The sequence below is a fragment of the Clarias gariepinus genome, chromosome 3 (genome assembly GCF_024256425.1).
Source record: "Clarias gariepinus isolate MV-2021 ecotype Netherlands chromosome 3, CGAR_prim_01v2, whole genome shotgun sequence".
NCBI lineage: Eukaryota > Metazoa > Chordata > Actinopteri > Siluriformes > Clariidae > Clarias > Clarias gariepinus.
Genome location: NC_071102.1, coordinates 4242501 through 4261243, shown reverse-complemented (window position 1 = coordinate 4261243; position 18743 = coordinate 4242501). Strand labels below are relative to the sequence as shown.

Below are 18743 nucleotides of genomic sequence, written 5' to 3'. Positions count from 1 at the left end.
CATATTTATAAATTTCATAAGCAGGCTTTCAATCTCTTATTTGTTTAAAAATCATACAATCTAAAAAAAATAAAAATAAAAGAATAATACCAGTCAAAAGGCCTTCTAATTCTTGACTTTTACTTCCTTCTACATTATAAAACAATTCTGAAGGCATCCAAAATACACAATAATCTATTTTGAACAGTTGATATTGAGATGTATCTGCTACTTATGATCTGTAAATAACTTATAACGGCTCTAATCTGAGGTGTTGTTTGTTAATTGGTGATTTCTGAGGCTGGCGTCTCTAAATGAACTTCTCCTCTGCAGAGGAGGTAAGTTTTGGTCTTGCTTTCCTGGGAAGATCTTCATAAGTTTTATCATGGTGCTTGATGGGCTTACAATGATCTTGTAACATCTGAGATCATTCAGAGCATTTAACACGGTTTGGCAAAAAGATAAAAACGGAACCATACACACCCCACACATAAAGCATTCCCTTGTACATTGTTGTTTTGTAAAAGGTGTTTTAATTTAGTTAACATTCATAAGAAGCGCACAAATAAAGGAAACCAGGGTACACCAGACACGGCATATTCCGGCTGTACAACACTGAAGCACCATCAAAAGCCTTTACAGTTCAACATCATCATCTGTGCAACCGTCACGGGAGTCTGTAGACACAGTTTTGCACTTATTTCATGTGAAACAACCTGAATTTAAAAAGAAAATTTTATCTTTTCTTAAAAAAAAATAACATTTATAAATAAAAAAAATCATGAGATCAGCAGGATTGATCTAGGATGCAATTCTACATCAACGATATCCAACTCTGACAGGAATGAGAATCAGACTCAAATAAACAGTCAGTACAGAATTCCTCAACATATTTTCTGTATAAAAATTAGTGAGAATCAGACACTTATAACTGTTTGTCCATACTGTAACAATAGCAAACCCTGGGATAACCAATATTCCAAATTTAGCATTAGGACGTCGCAAAAACGAGGTTGGTTAGTGGTGTATACACTGCTACACCTGCTACAATGCTGATTATGATTTGCTCAGTAGAAAAAAAAAAGAAGAAGAAAAAAAAAAAAACTTTCTTACTACAAGACCCCGGCACACTACGAGCGGAAGTGAAGGAGAACACAGACTGGAACATACAAACACGCAGCAGATGCACTGGCTGCTCACACATTACCCTTGGAAATTTTGCATTATGTGAGTGCACAGAGACAACGGCGTCGCTGAGTTCTCCAACCTGGTTGGTGATTATTTTCCATAACCAGCAGCCTGACTCTAGCTCCAGTGTCAATTAATATTTTTGAAAGTCATATAAGCGTTATTATAGTTAAATTTTGTTATGAGGCGTTTAAAGATTTTTTTTTACTGGAAGGAGTCTCCAGTGTCAGTGGCTTTGTACACTGAACAAATATACCCAAGATATCTTAGCAAGTAAAAAGGGAAAAAAAATTAAGCTAATGTTGAGTTATTATGAGATTATTAATGTTAAATTGTCATTAATTTGGTTTTAATTTGCTTTTACTTTAAATTAGCAGACTAGGCAATTTTGAATTTATTACAGTTCAGCTTGAAATATTATAATAATAAATAACAAAAATATGGCAAACCAAAAAAATAAGAAATCTAAACATAAAAAAAAATTACTTTGGATATTTTTTGTTCTAAAAACATAAACAAATAAATAAAATAAATAAATGTACAGTTATTTCCAGTTATGGACGAAAAGTGCAATATTTTTGGATTTTTTTGTTTTGTTTTTTCCATGGTGTAATAAAGTAAAAATATTGGTTGTTTATATTTTTCTACATTCAAGATATTTTATTTTCGTATCATTACGATATTGTTGCTGTATAACACGTAGAGATAAAGCCACACAGCACAAATAATCTAATCAATAAATAATATTTCTCTTCATTAGAGTAATTATAATACAATTTTATCAATGTTACACCTAATGGTAATTTCAAGCATTTAATCTCCAGGAAGAAACAAAAGCATCTGCTAACACAACAGAAACAGACCAAAGTTCTAAGATTGGAATTAGCAAATACGTTTAGAAATAGGTTAAATAGTCTTATATTGGTTAAAGCATAATTTTTTACAATTTTATAGGTTGGGAATTTTAAACATAACTATATATAACCAAGTAAAAATATCTTACGTCTAGTCATCAATCTAGATTTTATATGATACTATTATAAACTTACAACATAACCAATATAAGATTAGTAAACTTATTTAAAGATTTTTCTTTTTCACTGAATTCAAGCTTTAGATGTTCTTATTCTATTGAGAGATTGACTTGTTTCTTTTTCTGTGGTATAAGAAAATTTATTTTAAACTTAATTTTTAAATAAAAAAAATATCCTGCATTCGATTTATTATTGTAATCTTATAACAAGAAATACCAGATTAATTGGACTATATTCAAGAAACTTTCAAATTCACAGAAGTCATTTTATTGCTGTGTGTATGAGACACACATCCCAAACTGTAAAATGATAAAATGTATGACAAAGTGAAAATTATAATTACAGCCATCTTGCTACAGTGTAAGAGAGCTAAAACACTGCTGCTGCTGGAAAATAATCACCTCTGGAGTGGGAAAATATTGCGGGATGTATACTGATAAACTGTTAGCTGGTGATATAACAGGTATAGCTGACACCACTACCAGGAACAGCCAATACTGCTGCCTGAATTATCGTAGAATATGCAAAGCTTGAAGGTAAATCGTGAATAAAAAAAAATATAAAAAGAAAAAAAAAAGAAAGTGTGCTTTAGGAACAACAATCTTCCATCTTTTCGGATAATTTTTACACTGTAGGTCAAAAACACAAGACACGAACGTCACAGCAAAATACAGAGGCTGAAAACGGAGACACTACAGATCATAACCTCGACTCGACCGTGCGTCCGATGTGTTTTATAGACGGGTTTATTAAGAACAAGTACGCCACATGTGGTAACGTCTCGGATCAGTATTTGTTACAGCAGTTCCTTTTCGCTGTCCTGGAGTGACAAAACAAAAAGACAGAACTGTTTCAAGTTATTTTGTTCGTCCACAAAAAAAAAAAAAAAAAACATATATTCTGATATATATATATATATATATATATATATATATATATATATATACACACATATATATATATATATATATATATATATATATATGTATACACATATATATATATATGTATACATATATGTATATATATATATATATATATACATATATATATATATATATATATACATATATATATATATATATATATATATACATATATATATATATATATATATATATACACATACACACATATATATATTTACACACGCACACACACACGCAACGAAAACACACACAAACAGTGCAAATCAGCTTTTTCTCCCTTTTTCCTCATAATCGATATATACACACACAGAATCAGGCATAACGGTAACAGTTAGGGAGACGGTTCTGTGCGATGAAGTCCTTCTCCGTCCCAATGTCAGTTTTGATCTCCACCTCTTTTTTTTTTTCATCCTCTCTTCTCACCTTCTACGCTTGTTTTTGTGTTTCCTCTTTCGTCTTTTCTTTCTATTTGTACAGGCTCATGGTGGGGCTCTGGTACATGCACATGTAAGCGTCGCAGAGCAGGCGGCGCGCGTAGCCCTGGATGTTTTTCGGGTCGAGGGCGTGAAGCTCTTCGGGGGTCATTTTCAGGTATGCTCCCACTTCTGGACACGGGGACACCTGCGGGATGTTAAAACCGTTCTGCCCACCTGTTCTCACGCACAGTAAGAGGAAGAGAGAAAGCGAGTTACACCCAATTATGTAGAGAAAAAATGTCTTTGTATTTAACATTTTCCTGAATATCCACAAAATTGAGTGCAAAAGTTTGCACACCCTTACACCTAATATCACAAGGAATAAATCTGTCAAAAAGTAAAACCAATCAAATCATTATTTTTTTTCAATTTCCTCTACGAACATGTTGGTTCTGGATTTTTGTTTGAAGTTTGACTCTTCAATAGTAAAGAAATCAAAATAATATATTTTTTAATGATTTTTATTTAACTTTTCCTGTATGTGCCGCTCCACCTCTCATAACTTAACGTACATCTATATATTTTTCTTTTCAGACCCTTCGTGAAGTCTCAATGAGTTATTTCAAGAATGTTTCTTGTCTTGTCTACTAAAACACTAATCACTAATCGTTCTTTTTTTATATATACCCAGTAAATAAGGGGGGGGGAAGCAAACTTTTGCACACATCAGATTTCCATCAGCAATAACTGAACTCATAACACACTGATGCTCTAAAACAATAAGACATTAAAACTGAATGATCTAATAATATGTACAATATTTTATAAATTTTCATAAATAGTAATATTAAAATGTTAATATTGGTAAAAATGGTCATATATAATAATATGCTTAATATTAAAAATATTTAAATTATAAATTGGTCTAGTTAAAGAATTGAATTGACTTAACGCGAGGCTTAAAAATGTCAATACATTCCTGGAAGTCGTCTAAATCAACAAAAGTTAAACTTTATTCTAAAACTCAAATCTGATAACAATATTAGCGAGTTGGTGAGTTTGTTTTTTTGGACGACGTACCGTCTCGGTCCGCCATGCTGTCGAAGAAGAGCCAGGAGGACGGGGCTGTTCCGTACTTAACGAAGGCCACATAGTGGCTGGTCTCGATGCAGAGCACGGCGAACAGCTCCATCTGCTGGCGGGGAAACGACGCCTGTCTCCACGTGCCCTCCTGCAGCTCTTTAGGTAACGAGAGTTTACTGTAACGATGATTCTTACGCCGTGGGTGCAGGTGCACCTAAAGCCGAATGATAAATAAAAAATAAAAAACACACACACATATATGCCTACTGTTTAAAAAATATGTCCTGGAAGGATGTGTAATGTTGTCTAGTCGTCTGGACCACTCTATAAAGATAATAATAATAATACAGCTCTAAAATAATTGTTATATATAACTTTTATACTCTATATATGTAACTTTTATACCAAAATAAGACAAATGACTACAGAACACTAAATTTCAAATACACTTACTGTCCACTTTAATACTATATTATTATTAGAACTATAATATTTGTTTGTGTGTGTGTGTGTGTGTGTGTTGGGGGGGTGTTTTACCTGTGTATTGCACTTTTCACAGAACTGCTTAATCTTTCCTGCTGTGATGTCAGAATCTTCATAACACTCCCTGCACTCGTAGAGAGCTAAACCACCGCAGATACGACACTCTCTGGGTGCTGGAAGTGAACACACACACACACACACACACACACACACTTAAGCCTCTCTTCCCACCAAACTAAAATTTGTGACATCCTCTGGGAACTCGAGCTCAGCAATTGACGTCAAATCAACATGAGCAATCCTTGTCTATATACAGTATACACAAGGGGTGTTCGAGTCAAAGCGGGACTTTTGATTGTTTAGAATAATCCAGTCCTGAGAGTAAATCTCCCTTTTATTTCTCTATATAATCTCCTGCTATAAAACGTAACATAATAACCATCACAGAGTACAGAAGAGACTCACTGTCTTCCAGAAGGTCTGTGATGTCGAGCTCCAGAGACGGAAAAATCTTATTATACATCTTAAAGTCTTTCCCAAAACGAGGCATCTGGATGATGAGACATGAGGGAGCCTAGGAGACAAAGGAAAAGACTAGGTTTAGCACTTTTTATGCTCTGTGTGCATGTGTGCATGTGTGTGTGTGTGTGTGTGTGTGTGTGTGTGTGTGTGTGTGTGTGTGTGTGTGTGTTTGTCCATGTGGGTGTAAATGTGCTCACCTCAGCAAACTTGAGGTCACTGTTGATGAAGGACCACTCCAGCAGCTGTTGGCTCGTCGGCACCAGCACTTTATCCTTCTTATCCATGAAGATCTGGTAGAAGTAACAGTCCTGAACTTTTTGCCCAGCAGAGCTGTCAAACACACACACACACACACACACATGCTTTTATTTTCCAGTGATCATACGCTATCTTATGTAAAGTCAGAAAGGAGGAGAAATCTTTTTCCGAATAAATTAAATGCACTAAGAAAAAAAATAGCAAAAATGTAATGGATGATAGAATGAAAAAAGAAACAAAAAAACTACGAAAATGAAAAACTAATAAAAAAAAACTACGAAAGAAAGAAAAAACGAAATAGACATGAAAAGGAGTAGGAAAACACAGGGAAAATAGATAAACAGAAATTAAATAATTTACGTACATTCATGTGATAGACTGCGATATAGAAGCCATGATTATACAAAAAAAAATTTAAGTCTCTACGACTCGACTCTATACTACGACTGTTTTTTTAATTTTCTTTCAAAATTTAATTACTTCTGCTAAAGTACTTGAATTAGTTCTACTAAAATATATTGAAGTTGTGTGTGTGACAAAAAAAAAAAAAAAAAAAAACACGCCTCACCGTAACTTCAGCAGAGGGTCGACCCTCAGGATGTGGTGAAACAGGATATTGAGAAACTCTTCAGGATCTGCAGGAAGAAATGAAACAGAACATCAATGACTACCTATAACACCAGGCTGCAGACACATGTTACTGTCACCAGGGGGCGACAAATCCACATAATGTGTCTTACACTACAAAGAATTGAAGCTGTATTGAACTTATAATTTCACAAGTGTATAATCATTATAACAGCTGACCGTTGGTTAATTTATGCAACTTTTCCATGAATATGTCCAAAAGGTGAACTTAGTCAGGTGACTAGATCTTATAATAATATGTGAGAATCACGAAAACTTTAAGACACTCAAGAGAATGAACAACGAGAGCAAACGCTTTTCGATTTTTACACACACTGCATATATTCGTATAAAAGAATCTTCATCAGTGCTCGGCTGTAAGCGTTCATGAGGAGAAGAGTCACGTGACAGGTAGATGTCCTCACCTTTCTCTTCCGACGTGAATCCTGACGCAGCCTCCACCTTCTCTAGGATTCTCCTCAGTTTCATGATCTTAGTTGCGCAGACATAACCGTGACTAACACACAACAACACAAACAGCTCGGATAAATATTTGGTTTTGGTGAAGGAGTAACTTGTGTAAAACGTGTGTGTGTGTATTTTCATTTGAGACTCACATCCGCAGTGGGTTGACTATCTCAGTGCGTAACAGCTCCTGTGTCTCCAGATAATACTCCACATCAGTCTTAGACTTTGGCCTCAGTAACACAGTGTCTAACACTGAGCTGAACGAGAAGAGACTGAGGAGAGATAGGACACGAGAGAGGAGAGGGATCAAAAGATAGAGGAGGAGGTAAGAAAAGAGGAGAAGAAAGAAGGAAAGAGAAGGAGAGGAAGCAAGAGAGGAGAAAGTAAAGGAAAGGAGGGGAAAGGAAGGGAGAGAAAGAAAAAATAGACAAAAGTTTAAGATAAAGCATTAAAGAAAAATTTATAAACAAACCAAAAAGAATTTGACAAAAGCAGGAGATTAAAAACATAAAAAGTAAGAATAAGCAAAAATAAAAAACAAAAGTGGCCAAAAAATTAGTAAATAAGCAAAAATGACAAATGGAAAACATGTTAAAATGAAAAGAAAAAAAAAGAAAAAGCAAGGAGAAGAAAAATGTCAACAAGGCCACAAAAGCCAGAGGGAAAAAATTTAATGAAAAGAAACAAAAAATAAATGAAAAAAGTAAAAAAAAAAAGCAGATAAGAGAAAGAGCATGAAAGATAATCGAAAAGAAATAGAAAAAAAAAGTCCCAAGCCAAAATTAGAGAATAAAAGTAATAAAAAAAGAAAATTGAAAAAAAAAAAAAGAAAAGAAAAAAGGGGGGGACAAATAAAGCGGGAGAAAAAAAGAGGGGAAAAGACAAATAAAAAAAAAAAGAAATGACTTAGACTTTACATTGCCCTGAAATGAGCACATCTATCGAAAAGGGTAATGAAGTGTGTGTGTGTGTGTGTGTGTGTGTGTGTGTGTGTGTGTGTGTACCAGAAGAGTGTTGAATCCAAGTAACAGGAGTTGTAGTGGCCCTGAATGCCTTTCTTCTTCCCGACCATCACATCCAGGCCATCGGTCTCTGAACGAGGAGGAGTGTTTTCATTCACCACCTCACTCAGGTAACCACCGAACGCTGCAACACACACACACACCACATACACACGCACACATTATTATTATAAGTGAGTGTAAAATAAAAGTAGCTGTTCTCTGTGGTGGTATAGCAGGAGTTTGTACATGTGTGTGTGTGTGTGTGTGTGTGTGTGTGTGTGTGTGTGTGTGTGTGTGTGTGTGTGTACGTTACCTATAGAATTGCAGCGTTCGATGGGATTGGGCGAGTGATGTTGTGAAGGGAAACGAGAATCTGGTCGGCAACATTTCAGTTTCACAAACAAAGCTTTCTTTGGAGGACAGGTAAAGTAGCGTGTGCCTTTAAAAGTACCGTCAGTGCATCCTACACACTCCTCTTCCTGTGCACACACACACATGCACGCGCACACACACACACACAGGAGAGCATAAGACATTTGATACGCTGTATACACACAGCTGTAATGTAACCAGCCTGTGATGTCGTCTATAAACATAATATATATAATTATTTATTATTTACTTACATATAAATCTAAAATGATTTTAATTAATAAAAACACACACACACGCACGCACTGACCAGTTCCAATCCTGCGAGAGGTTCCGTTAGTCCAGGTGGCAGGCCCACCCAGCGTATCACCCCACACAGGGGTGGGTTCTCCTTCACCTCTACCAGTGACCCCACCTCTAACCCAGGCTGCGCTTTAGGGGGCGATGGTGGCCTCGGAGAAGGAGCTGTCGGTGGGGGCGGAGCCTCCTGCTGTTCTCCCATCACGGACTGGACGGACAGCGAGAGCGGCCCATGGCTCATGCTCCCATTGGGGCCGCTCTTGCGACTCAGGCTAAAGGGCAGCGAGTGGAACTTATTGTCGCTGGATAACGAAGGGGCGGTGGGCGGGGCTCGGGGAGGCGGAGAGGCCTGGTTAAAGTCGGGGGGCGTTTCTGTCAGTGACTTGGCTGGGTCTTCACCGACTGGCACATTAGGAGAGGAGAAAGGAGACAATTAATATTTAATCAACAAGTCTAGACTTACATAATAATAATAATGATAATAATGTAATAATGTACAATGCATCAGTGTAGAAAAGCAGACTCAGAAAAAAAGAACCCTGGGGCTTTAGATTGCTAAATTGTGGAAGTTCATTTCTGTCAAAAAAAAGGGAACAAAAATTGTTGGGGGTTTAACTCTAACATTTTAACTCTCATCTCAAACTTCTGACTTACTCTCTTAGGATTATGAGTTCTTAAAGGTTTGAGTTCTTTCTTTCAAAAATAAAAAATAATTAAAAAACCTCTCTTATCATCTTATCAGAAGTTTTTACTTCTAATCTCTCAGTTCTGACTACTAATACTTAAGACTTATTATGTCAAGTTCATAAGTTCTCAAAGTTTTGACTTCTCCCAGAACTTTGTCTCAATGTTTTCACTCATTTCTTAATAGTAATTTATCTTAAAGTCTTGACTTATGCCAGAATCTTGGTTAGGATTGTTAATCAATATAAAAAAGGTGTTTTAATTTCACTGATAAAAAAATTACTAACCTAGAGGGGTTTGTTTTTGCACAATATTGCTCTGTTGTTCATATTTCTATAAACACAAGTGAACGCAGTTGCAGTTCAGGCAGTTTTTTGGGGCTTTGTTAATTTGTCTGACATAACTAATTTGTTGACATCTTGTTGCTAGAACTGCTTAAATAAAACTTTACCTGAAAAAAAATGTGCATTTTGTTATATTTAATTATTAATTGAAAAAATCAATGATTGATTGTTAACATGTTAAACTACAGTTTAGAAAAGATGTGCAAAACCTACAAACCTAAATATGACTCATCTGTTTTCGTCTTTTTATCTAACCTCTCAAAATCTTGACTTTTTCTTAACATAAGACTTATTACCCCATGCTTGTAATTGTTAAATCAGAACAAAAATAAAGAAACCCTGTTATGCATGTTTGATCCTTTGTTTTTTAACCTGACAAACAGATTAACCCTTAAATCAACCCAAATACTGAATTGACCCTCTCAATAAAAACTGAAGCAAACTGTAATAAAGAAATGATTGAGTACTGAGAGTGCTTTTCCACATGGGTGAATGAACAGTTTCCAGTGATATACTGCTGAAATGTGATGAGAAAAAGCAGAAGTGTGCAGAACGTAAGGAAGCAGAAGTGAAGCAACATAGTGATTCGTAACATGCAACACAACCGCATTCCCTTCGACGGCCACACGGCCCCGCCACCGAGCCCAGGACGACCCCTCCCTGATTTAATTTTCCCACAGGTGATGGAGAGAATGAGGACTCTGAGGAGAGACACTGGTTGATCAGACAGTGATGTGAGGAGAGGTGAAAAAATCTTAGCAGCAAGCTAGAGCAGTGAAAAGTCTCGCAAGCTAATCTAATTGTGGCTTCAGGAGGAGTTTAGCTAAGCCAGCTCTTCTCTTGCTGATAAGATTTGCAGATGATTCGGTTCTGCATTCCCGCTGATCGTTCATGTCGCTCCCGGCTGCTGTTTACCTTCGTCTATGTACCACGTGCTTTTGGATTTGGACTGGCTCGGGTGATCGACAGAGCTGCCGTTTAGCGTATAATAAAACTCTGACTTGCTTCTGTTGGCAGCCTGCAGACCTAACCCTGAACACATTCAACACACAGCACACAGTCAGATAGAGAGAGAGAGAGAAAAAGACAGTGTGTGTGTGTGCGCGCACGTGTGCATGCGCAACTAAGGTAAAAAAGGGAAAAACGAAAAAAAAGAAAAACAAAAAAAGTAAAAAGAAAAACAAAAAAGAAGGGAAATGAAAAAAAGAAAAAAGAACAGAAAAATAAAAAAGTCAAAATAAAGAAAAAAATGAAAAAAAAAACAATTGTTGGGAGAGGGGGGGCGGAATTTAACAAATTAGCAAAAAGAAAAAAAACTAAAAGGCTGAGGCTAAAACTGAAACAGAAAATGAAAGACGGAAAGAAAAGAAAAAAAGGGGTAAATACACAAAAAAGGAAAATATGGGAAAGGAGAAAAAAGGGGGGGAAAGAAAGAAAGAGGATTTGTATGCTTTTTTGCATTGCATGCGTGCGTTTGTGTGCGCGTTTGTGTAATTATTGGAAAGATCTGAAAAAGAGTGTTCATTCCCTACACGTTTCCAAAGCAGTCACTATCAACTAAATAGCAAAACTTGAGACCACCACAAACAAGGGCAGTTTGCATGTCGCTGTGCTTCAAGTGAACATTAAACCTTTCCAGTCATCTACATCTAATGCATCAAGGCATTTTAGTTAGAAAGCAGATAAAATGCAGTGCAGATATGAAACAGTGCGGATTCTCACCTCAGAGCAGCAGGAAGAACATGGAGAGAACGGTATACGACTGGCTTGAGTGTCGAAATTAGACAAATCTGAACATCACCTTTAAACAATTTAATCAAATCTCAGTCCAACAACAATATTTTGATTTTGGATTTATCATATGCACATATACTAATTTGAGAATTATTAAACTGATCTCGACATTGCGCAGGTGAGGAGGATTTCTACCTCACGTTTGACGCACTGTTACCAGCGACGTGCATTAGCAACACCAGCTTTCATTTTCTTATTTATCAACTACAAAACATGTATTGGGCTGGTCTTTCGTGTAACGAAAAATGTGGATGGGGACGGGGACTGACCCGGCCCTTTAAGAACATTCCACTAGGTTTTATTGCTTTCACTGTATAGTTTGGATTATTTTCCACCCTTACCATGAAGCACTGTCTTATTAAGTTTTACAGGATTTGACTGAATCTAAGCAGAATGTACAGAAAGCTCTGTATGCTTTAAAATCCTGCTACTTCTAGCAGCATTCAGTAAACACACATCAATAAACATGGATGGTGTGTGGAGTTTATTACTAAAAAACACCACTCGGCTCTAGTTTTATTGACAGCCATAAACACCAAGTTTAATGATGATGAAATATGTTAAGGATCATCAGCCCTTCCTTTCCTCTTCCATACTCCTTTCCTCCAGTTGATGTGGTACAAGTTATTCTTTTATTAGAAATGTTCTAGATGCTTTTTGTTTTGTGTTTATTTATTTATTTTTTAAACAAGGTGTAATCTGGCCTTTCTGTTATTGAGTGTTTTTAGGGTTTTTGCATCTCTGTTTTTACCTTCAAGAGTGGTGCTGCACAAAAATCTTTGGACAGTGGCAATACGGACCTGTGCAATTGTTTAATCGCAAAATGCTGCAATTTATTACAGGTATTACACGCAGACTCTGGAATTTATGTAGAGTTTGTCAATCATTTAAGTATTTGTGTTTTTTTATATAGTTAATAATTTTGAGGTGATAAATCCTCTTGATGAGATCATTTGTGCCTTTATTTGGTGTTAGCCTCAATAAATACATTTGAATACAAAATAGTACATTTAATAGTTACATATTGCAGTTTAAATCGCAATATGTTCCAAAATAATCACAATGTTATTTATTTATTTATCAAATCCTGCAGCCCTATACATGAAGGCACTTCATCAGTCTTCTGTGGTCTTACAGGTCTTGTGGTGTTGCTTAGTTTACCAGTGAACCTTTTTCTTTAAAAAAAAAAAATATCCCAGATAGTTGATTTGCACACTGCTAAAGTTCCTGTTATCTCCCTCTGATAGGTCTGTTTTGTTTTTCAGTCTAATAACGGTCTCCTTAAGTGGCACTAACATACTATTTGACTGCAGTTCCTGGTAACAACTGCAAAGTCACACTCCGTAACGTTTAAGAAAGAGGCCAGGTGTTTACCAGCTGATTGTCCCATTACTTTTGAGCCTGTGAAAATGGCTGTGATTCAATAAGGGTTGATGCAATAATTTCTGTTTAATTCCATGAATTAAAGCTGAAAGCAATAAAGTTTCTGAATCTGGAGTTGTTGGGAAATCAAACAAACAAGAGAGGGTAGTTCATGAAAAACGCTGTATAAACATGAAACCCCAAAAACCTAGTTCTAGTGTGCGCATTAGGGAGTAGGTAGTAGGGTTAGTGTGTATTTAAGTTTAGAGCCAGGCCGTGAGGAGTTGGAGTGAGGACTCAGGCTGTAGTACCTTTGCTCTTTGGTTTGCTCTGACTTCCAGACTTCTCACTGCTCCCTCTGGGAGTAAAGCTGGCCTTGGGCAGCCGTGGGTCCTGCATGGAGTACTCTATACACACACACACACACACAATCATATTCTTTTTCTAGTGATAGTCATATAGTCTGCTCCAAAACTAATGGCACACTTCTCACCATTTAAACTAAGCTTGACACAAAATTGTTATGTTAGAGAACATACAGTATCATTAAAAGTATCATTAAAACTTTTATCCAGTATAAAAAAGTCAACCAAGAAGTACAGAAATACTGAGATTGACCTTCTGAATCCATCTTATGAATTTCTAAAAATGTACACCTCTAATATGTTCAAACCTTTTTAAATGTTTAAACATTTTAGCCATGTGGACAAAAGAAGGGTTTTCCACAAGAACTAATCTGATCCCAAACTAGTGTGATCTTGAAAATAAATGAGTAAATAAAATCGTAGGTGGGTTGTCAGATTGTTCAGAGAGTTCAGGATGGCCTAGAATCGCTAGCGCTGTGCAATTTATCAAATTACATTTTGGCTTCGGGCGATTATGGAAAATTATCTTAGATTAAATGACTGTCCTGCTACATTCCTTTTTCGCAGTGATGTTCCTGTTTTGTTCCATCACATCCTGTTCCTTTACATCAGTACGCTTTCGTCCCTCACTAAACTTACTCTCACCCAGACTGTGGCGGTTATCTCCTCTTTGAAAAACACCAGGTTGTTTTTATTTCAAGTAAAATAAATGTATAATGTTTCCAAAGTCAGTTGGTTATCGTGTTAAATAATCGTGATCTCGTGGTGACTAAATTAGTCATAAGGAGCAGATAGCGCTATCCTCCGAGTGTTTTTCAGAGAAAACACATAATAGCCTTCGTCCTCCCAGGTTGGTAGTTGTGGCCATAATGTGCGAGTGCCCTAATGACGGGTAGGAATGGGCGACAACTAAATTAGGGACAAAATAGGGAAGAAATTCTGAGGGAGAAGAAAAACGCAAATAAGCATTGCATCCTGGTCTCTGTAGGTTGTGGTCTTCACAAGACTTTATAATTCATAGCCAATTATTGCATGTACTAACAAAGAAGTTTGGGAATGTTTTAAAGTCACAAGAATTACAATAAAAGACTAAAGGATTTGCTAAAAACATATGTTTATTCACATATCTTCTAAATCAACACAAGGCTGCATTCTGTGGGCCTGAACATCTCAAAACTAATGATTACAAGACACAGCGGACCCTCAGCATACAAATGACGTCCCTTACAAATTTTCGCCTTAACGATTTAAAATCTCCATCGGCATATGGAGCATTTCGATACATGAATAAACAAACTGAACGCTGGCTGTTTTGCGTACATCCGGAAGCCTTGCGCAAAACGAAGCAAGCTTAATAGTTTGATAACTTTTTTTTTCATTTTGTGAAAGATTTGGTGAAAAAGAAACATAGCAGGGACGGTAGCAAGAAGAAAACATGGTCAAAAAAAACATCATAAAAAAAAGTAGCCGGTGCCATGAGGAATCATAAATTAAGGTTAAATGAGGTTTAACGTCTATTTATTTTAGATTTTACTTCACTTTCATGTCGTTTCCAAATGTTTTGATTGTTTTAATATGCAAAAATATGATTATATTGTTGGAAATTGGATATAATGGTAATATTTTTGGGTGGCTGGAAAGATTTTCTGCATTTACATTATTTCTTGTGGGAATCTCCATACGAATCTTTGCCTTAAGAACTCTAGCTGTATTCGCTGAGGTCTTGGCATTGAGGTGGAATCTTGTCATACAATCCATTTTAAATCAAGACCAGACAGGTTTTATATCTGGGCGTCAACTCTAGAGTAATATGCAAATACTGTTTAATAGACTTTATTCACAAGACAGGTCACGTCTGCCAGGAAGGTGCTGTTGGCATTAGATGCGTATAAAACCTTCGATGGCATTGAATATTATACACATGTTGGTTAAAAATCTGTTTTTTTGCACTTGGATTAGTGTTCTCTATGCGCATTTAACTGCTTATATAAAAACAAATAAAATTATTTCTGCTTATATGGGTACCGTTCCTTGTCCCCACTTTTATTTAATATAGCGTTAGAATCCTAGAGTACAGCTCAAAGAGAAGATGCAGTTCTGCTACTGTAGCTTTATGGGTGGAAGATTTCGCTATACGCAGACAACTTCATAATATATATATATAGAATATATTGGATATATATATATTAGTGCTGTCAATCGATTAAAAAAAATTACCTAATTAATCGCACAATTTTTTGCAATTAATCGCGATTAATCACAATTAAAAGACTGAAACTTTTTGGATATGTAAATGTAAATAATTAATGTAAACTCAAGACAATGAAACTATTTAAATTCAAATATGATTGTTTATTGGAATTTTTGTTTAACTTGTAACACAGATTTTCTCATGTAAACAACATACCTGCAATAAACCATCAATATTCTCCAAATTAACTGTTGGCTTGAAAGCCATATTTATTACAGAAATAAAAACACAGGTATGTGCCATTTGTGTCATTTGAATTTCAAAACAATCAATGCAATTTACATTTGTGAGGCCCTGTAGAGATTGTTTCGGTGGGGTGTTTTGCTTTTAAGTGATATGTCAAAGACGAATTACTTCTCTGGTATTTAAATTCGGCTTTGCAAAATGTACAGATTACTTTTGTTTTATCCACAGGACCATCCGGCAGAGTTTTATACTGAAACTTTCCGTCTAAAAGTCCTTCCTTGGTCTTATCCATACTACTTTCCACATTGAACACACGTCGGCCACAACAGAAAAAAAAAAAAACTGCAACCGCGTTAATTGCGTTAATTTTTTTTAATGCGTTAAATATTTTAAATTAATCGCATGCGTTAACGCACTAATTTTGACAGCACTAATATATATATCCAATCCAGATAAGCCCATGCCTAAAGTGAGGGAACTCGATTAGTTTTGGGGTATATCTAAATAAGAGTATACTATTCCGAATTAATAATGAGGAAAGGAAGTTTCCATTTAAAATAACTTATGACTTATTACCAATTTTACTAGCAGGCAGAATAAACGCAGTTTAGATGTATATTTTGCCCAGGATTTTATTTTTATTTTAAACTGTGCCTATGATTATACCCAAATATTTATTTAAGAATTCAGACAAATATCTTCCTTCATATGAAATAAAAGTATTCCAGAAAAGACAGGAAAATGCAGGGGAAGATGCATAGCATTGCCAAACATTATACATTTATATTAGTCATTATAGTAATATTGATAAGCTTATCTATTAGGCAAAGCATCAGAATCAGAGATGGAATGGCCGCCTTGTAGCCCAGTCTCTGTATTTTCAACGCTCTTTGACCCACTACCACTGAACAAGAAGTACCTGATATGTAATCCATTGGTAAGTAGTGGCTTTAAAAAGAATGGCCTCCGTTTAGGTCACACTTTAAGCAAGAATAAGCACTTTCTGTACCAGCCACTATTTTCACCACATGGTTTCAACCATCTGTGATTGAGCATAGTCTAGAAAGAGGCTCGCGTATGTACAGTATGGGATTTGTTTCAGGGTAGTAGTTTTATTTCCTTTGAATATATGTGACATTTCTTAATCTCATTTGTACAGATATCTACAGGTACAAAGCCTTATAGTTGGATTGAGGAGCTCTTTGACTTGAACGTATCTAAGCAAGGTCTCTCCATATTTAGATTTTAAAAAATCTGGGAAGAGGAATTCCCAGGGACAGCCTGGCAGTAAGCAGTTCATTTAAACTCATTCAACGTTGATTTTGTTCAGACATGGACATCAACAATATAAGATAGTCCAGAGGCTACGTCTTTCTAGTAAACTGGCGTAAACTTTAGTAAACTAAAGTAAACTGGCGAGAACATTTTAGATGTCACAACAGGTGGGACCACTTTAGGTCATATATTTTGGATATGTCCGTTTGTTTTCTGCATTTTCATTTTCAGACTTCTTTTTTATATATTCATACAAACACAGTATATATCTCTGAAAAAAATAAAAGACCACAGCAAAATAATCAGTTTCTTTAGTTTTTTTTTTTTTTTTTTTTTTTTAAGGTGCACGTATTGGTGAGATGAACAGTTGTGTTTTATTTTTGTGAACTGCTGACGATATTTTTTTAAATATAACTATTGTTATTTAGAGAGTATTTTTAAAGAAAGTGACGTCACAACACATCAAAGCAACCCAAGATCATGCAGTTTTTGCAAAGCCTTAAAAACGCAAATAAAACAAAATGCAAATAATTTGTAAACAAATTGTGTTAAAGCTCTGGCATAAATCATTTAAAAAATACCTTTAATAAATCAATATTTGGTGGAATAACATTTGCACATTGCTGTTGGGTAACTTTATACCCCTCTTTCTGCAAAAAAGCGAACAGTTTTCTAAAATAAATTGCAGCGGTCTCTTTTTTTTCTGAATTGTATATATATATGTGTGTATAAATGTATGTGTACACACACACACACTTCATACGTACTATATATACATTTATACAGATCCAATAATGACAACAGTTGTGTGGCATCTCAGAAGCTCTTATTACCACTTATTATTCATGAAATACTTAAAGTTGGAGAAACTCAAATATTCCATGCCAAACTTTGTTGACATCCTTTTTTAGTCTAGAGACCTTATTATAGTGCAAGTTTTAAAAAATCTAATAAAAAAAAAAGAGATCTGTCTCTAAACATCTCAGAACAATACTTTAAACCCATCAGCACAATCTGTTGAAAACTCACTTGTGCACAAACGTACAGGAAGACAGAATAACTGAACATACAAAGCTGAATCCTTGAACAGCTCTCTTTGAAATGCAAGCTTATAGACAAAAGGGGTTTTGTTTACAGAGTCACAGAATCTCTCTCTCTCTAACACACAAACATACGGTCACATACACACACTTTCCCTCCCACACAACACACATATACATCACACTCACATGACCTACTAATGAAACCTACACTCAGTACTTATAATATTACAGTATTAAATGTCTTGGGTGATAAGACACGCCCATCTCTGAGTCATATCGAGATCTCTTGTCTCATGATTATCACTCACAGGGATCAGACACACAGATGATCTGTGATAAATACGACATTTCGCTGTTAAGAGTTGCATTTAAAATGTCATCAGATGGGAAATATTTGTCACATTGAAATGATTAAGATCATTAAACTAATTTTAATATTGCACAAAAATAAAGTTTTTAAATAATGATTTCATTTATTGAGAGAAAAACCTCAATCAAACGTATGTGAAAAAGTCTATCTAGTATCTACAATAGTATCTCTTCTATTATTAGTTATATGTATAGTTAATTAAACAGCTGACGTTTGCACAGAACATGTTTTACAACAAATCCAGGTGTGAAATATAAAATACTATTAATTATTATTAGTTGACAAGCCAAAAAAAATAACGACCATAAAGCATTGTCATAGTGTTACGAAGAAGAAAAAAACCTGAACAACAAAAATGCTCTGTATCTGAAGACTTCTTGCAGACCAGCAAAATAAACGTCTCCTT

At 35.5% G+C, this 18743-nt stretch overlaps 1 protein-coding gene across 3 annotated transcripts in view; it reads right to left on the bottom strand.

Moving 5' to 3' along the window:
• Positions 1–497: 497 nt before the first annotated feature.
• Positions 498–18743, bottom strand: part of cylda (cylindromatosis (turban tumor syndrome), a) — a 26705-nt gene continuing 8459 nt past the window's right edge. The window contains exons 5-18 of one of the 3 annotated variants that reach the window (XM_053492636.1): positions 13159–13254; positions 10607–10723; positions 8674–9065; positions 8305–8470; positions 7992–8133; positions 7137–7259; positions 6945–7036; positions 6461–6527; positions 5832–5964; positions 5578–5686; positions 5167–5285; positions 4627–4843; positions 3554–3780; positions 498–3021 (exon numbers count right to left, since the gene is read on the bottom strand). In XM_053492636.1, the coding sequence (XP_053348611.1) occupies positions 3596–3780; positions 4627–4843; positions 5167–5285; positions 5578–5686; positions 5832–5964; positions 6461–6527; positions 6945–7036; positions 7137–7259; positions 7992–8133; positions 8305–8470; positions 8674–9065; positions 10607–10723; positions 13159–13254 (1958 nt within the window). In that variant the 3' untranslated portion in view covers positions 498–3021; positions 3554–3595. Of the gene's footprint in view, positions 3022–3306; positions 3781–4626; positions 4844–5166; positions 5286–5577; positions 5687–5831; positions 5965–6460; positions 6528–6944; positions 7037–7136; positions 7260–7991; positions 8134–8304; positions 8471–8673; positions 9066–10606; positions 10724–13158; positions 13255–18743 lie in introns of those variants that run through there. The other 2 variants (XM_053492635.1, XM_053492637.1) reach the window with 2 other exon arrangements.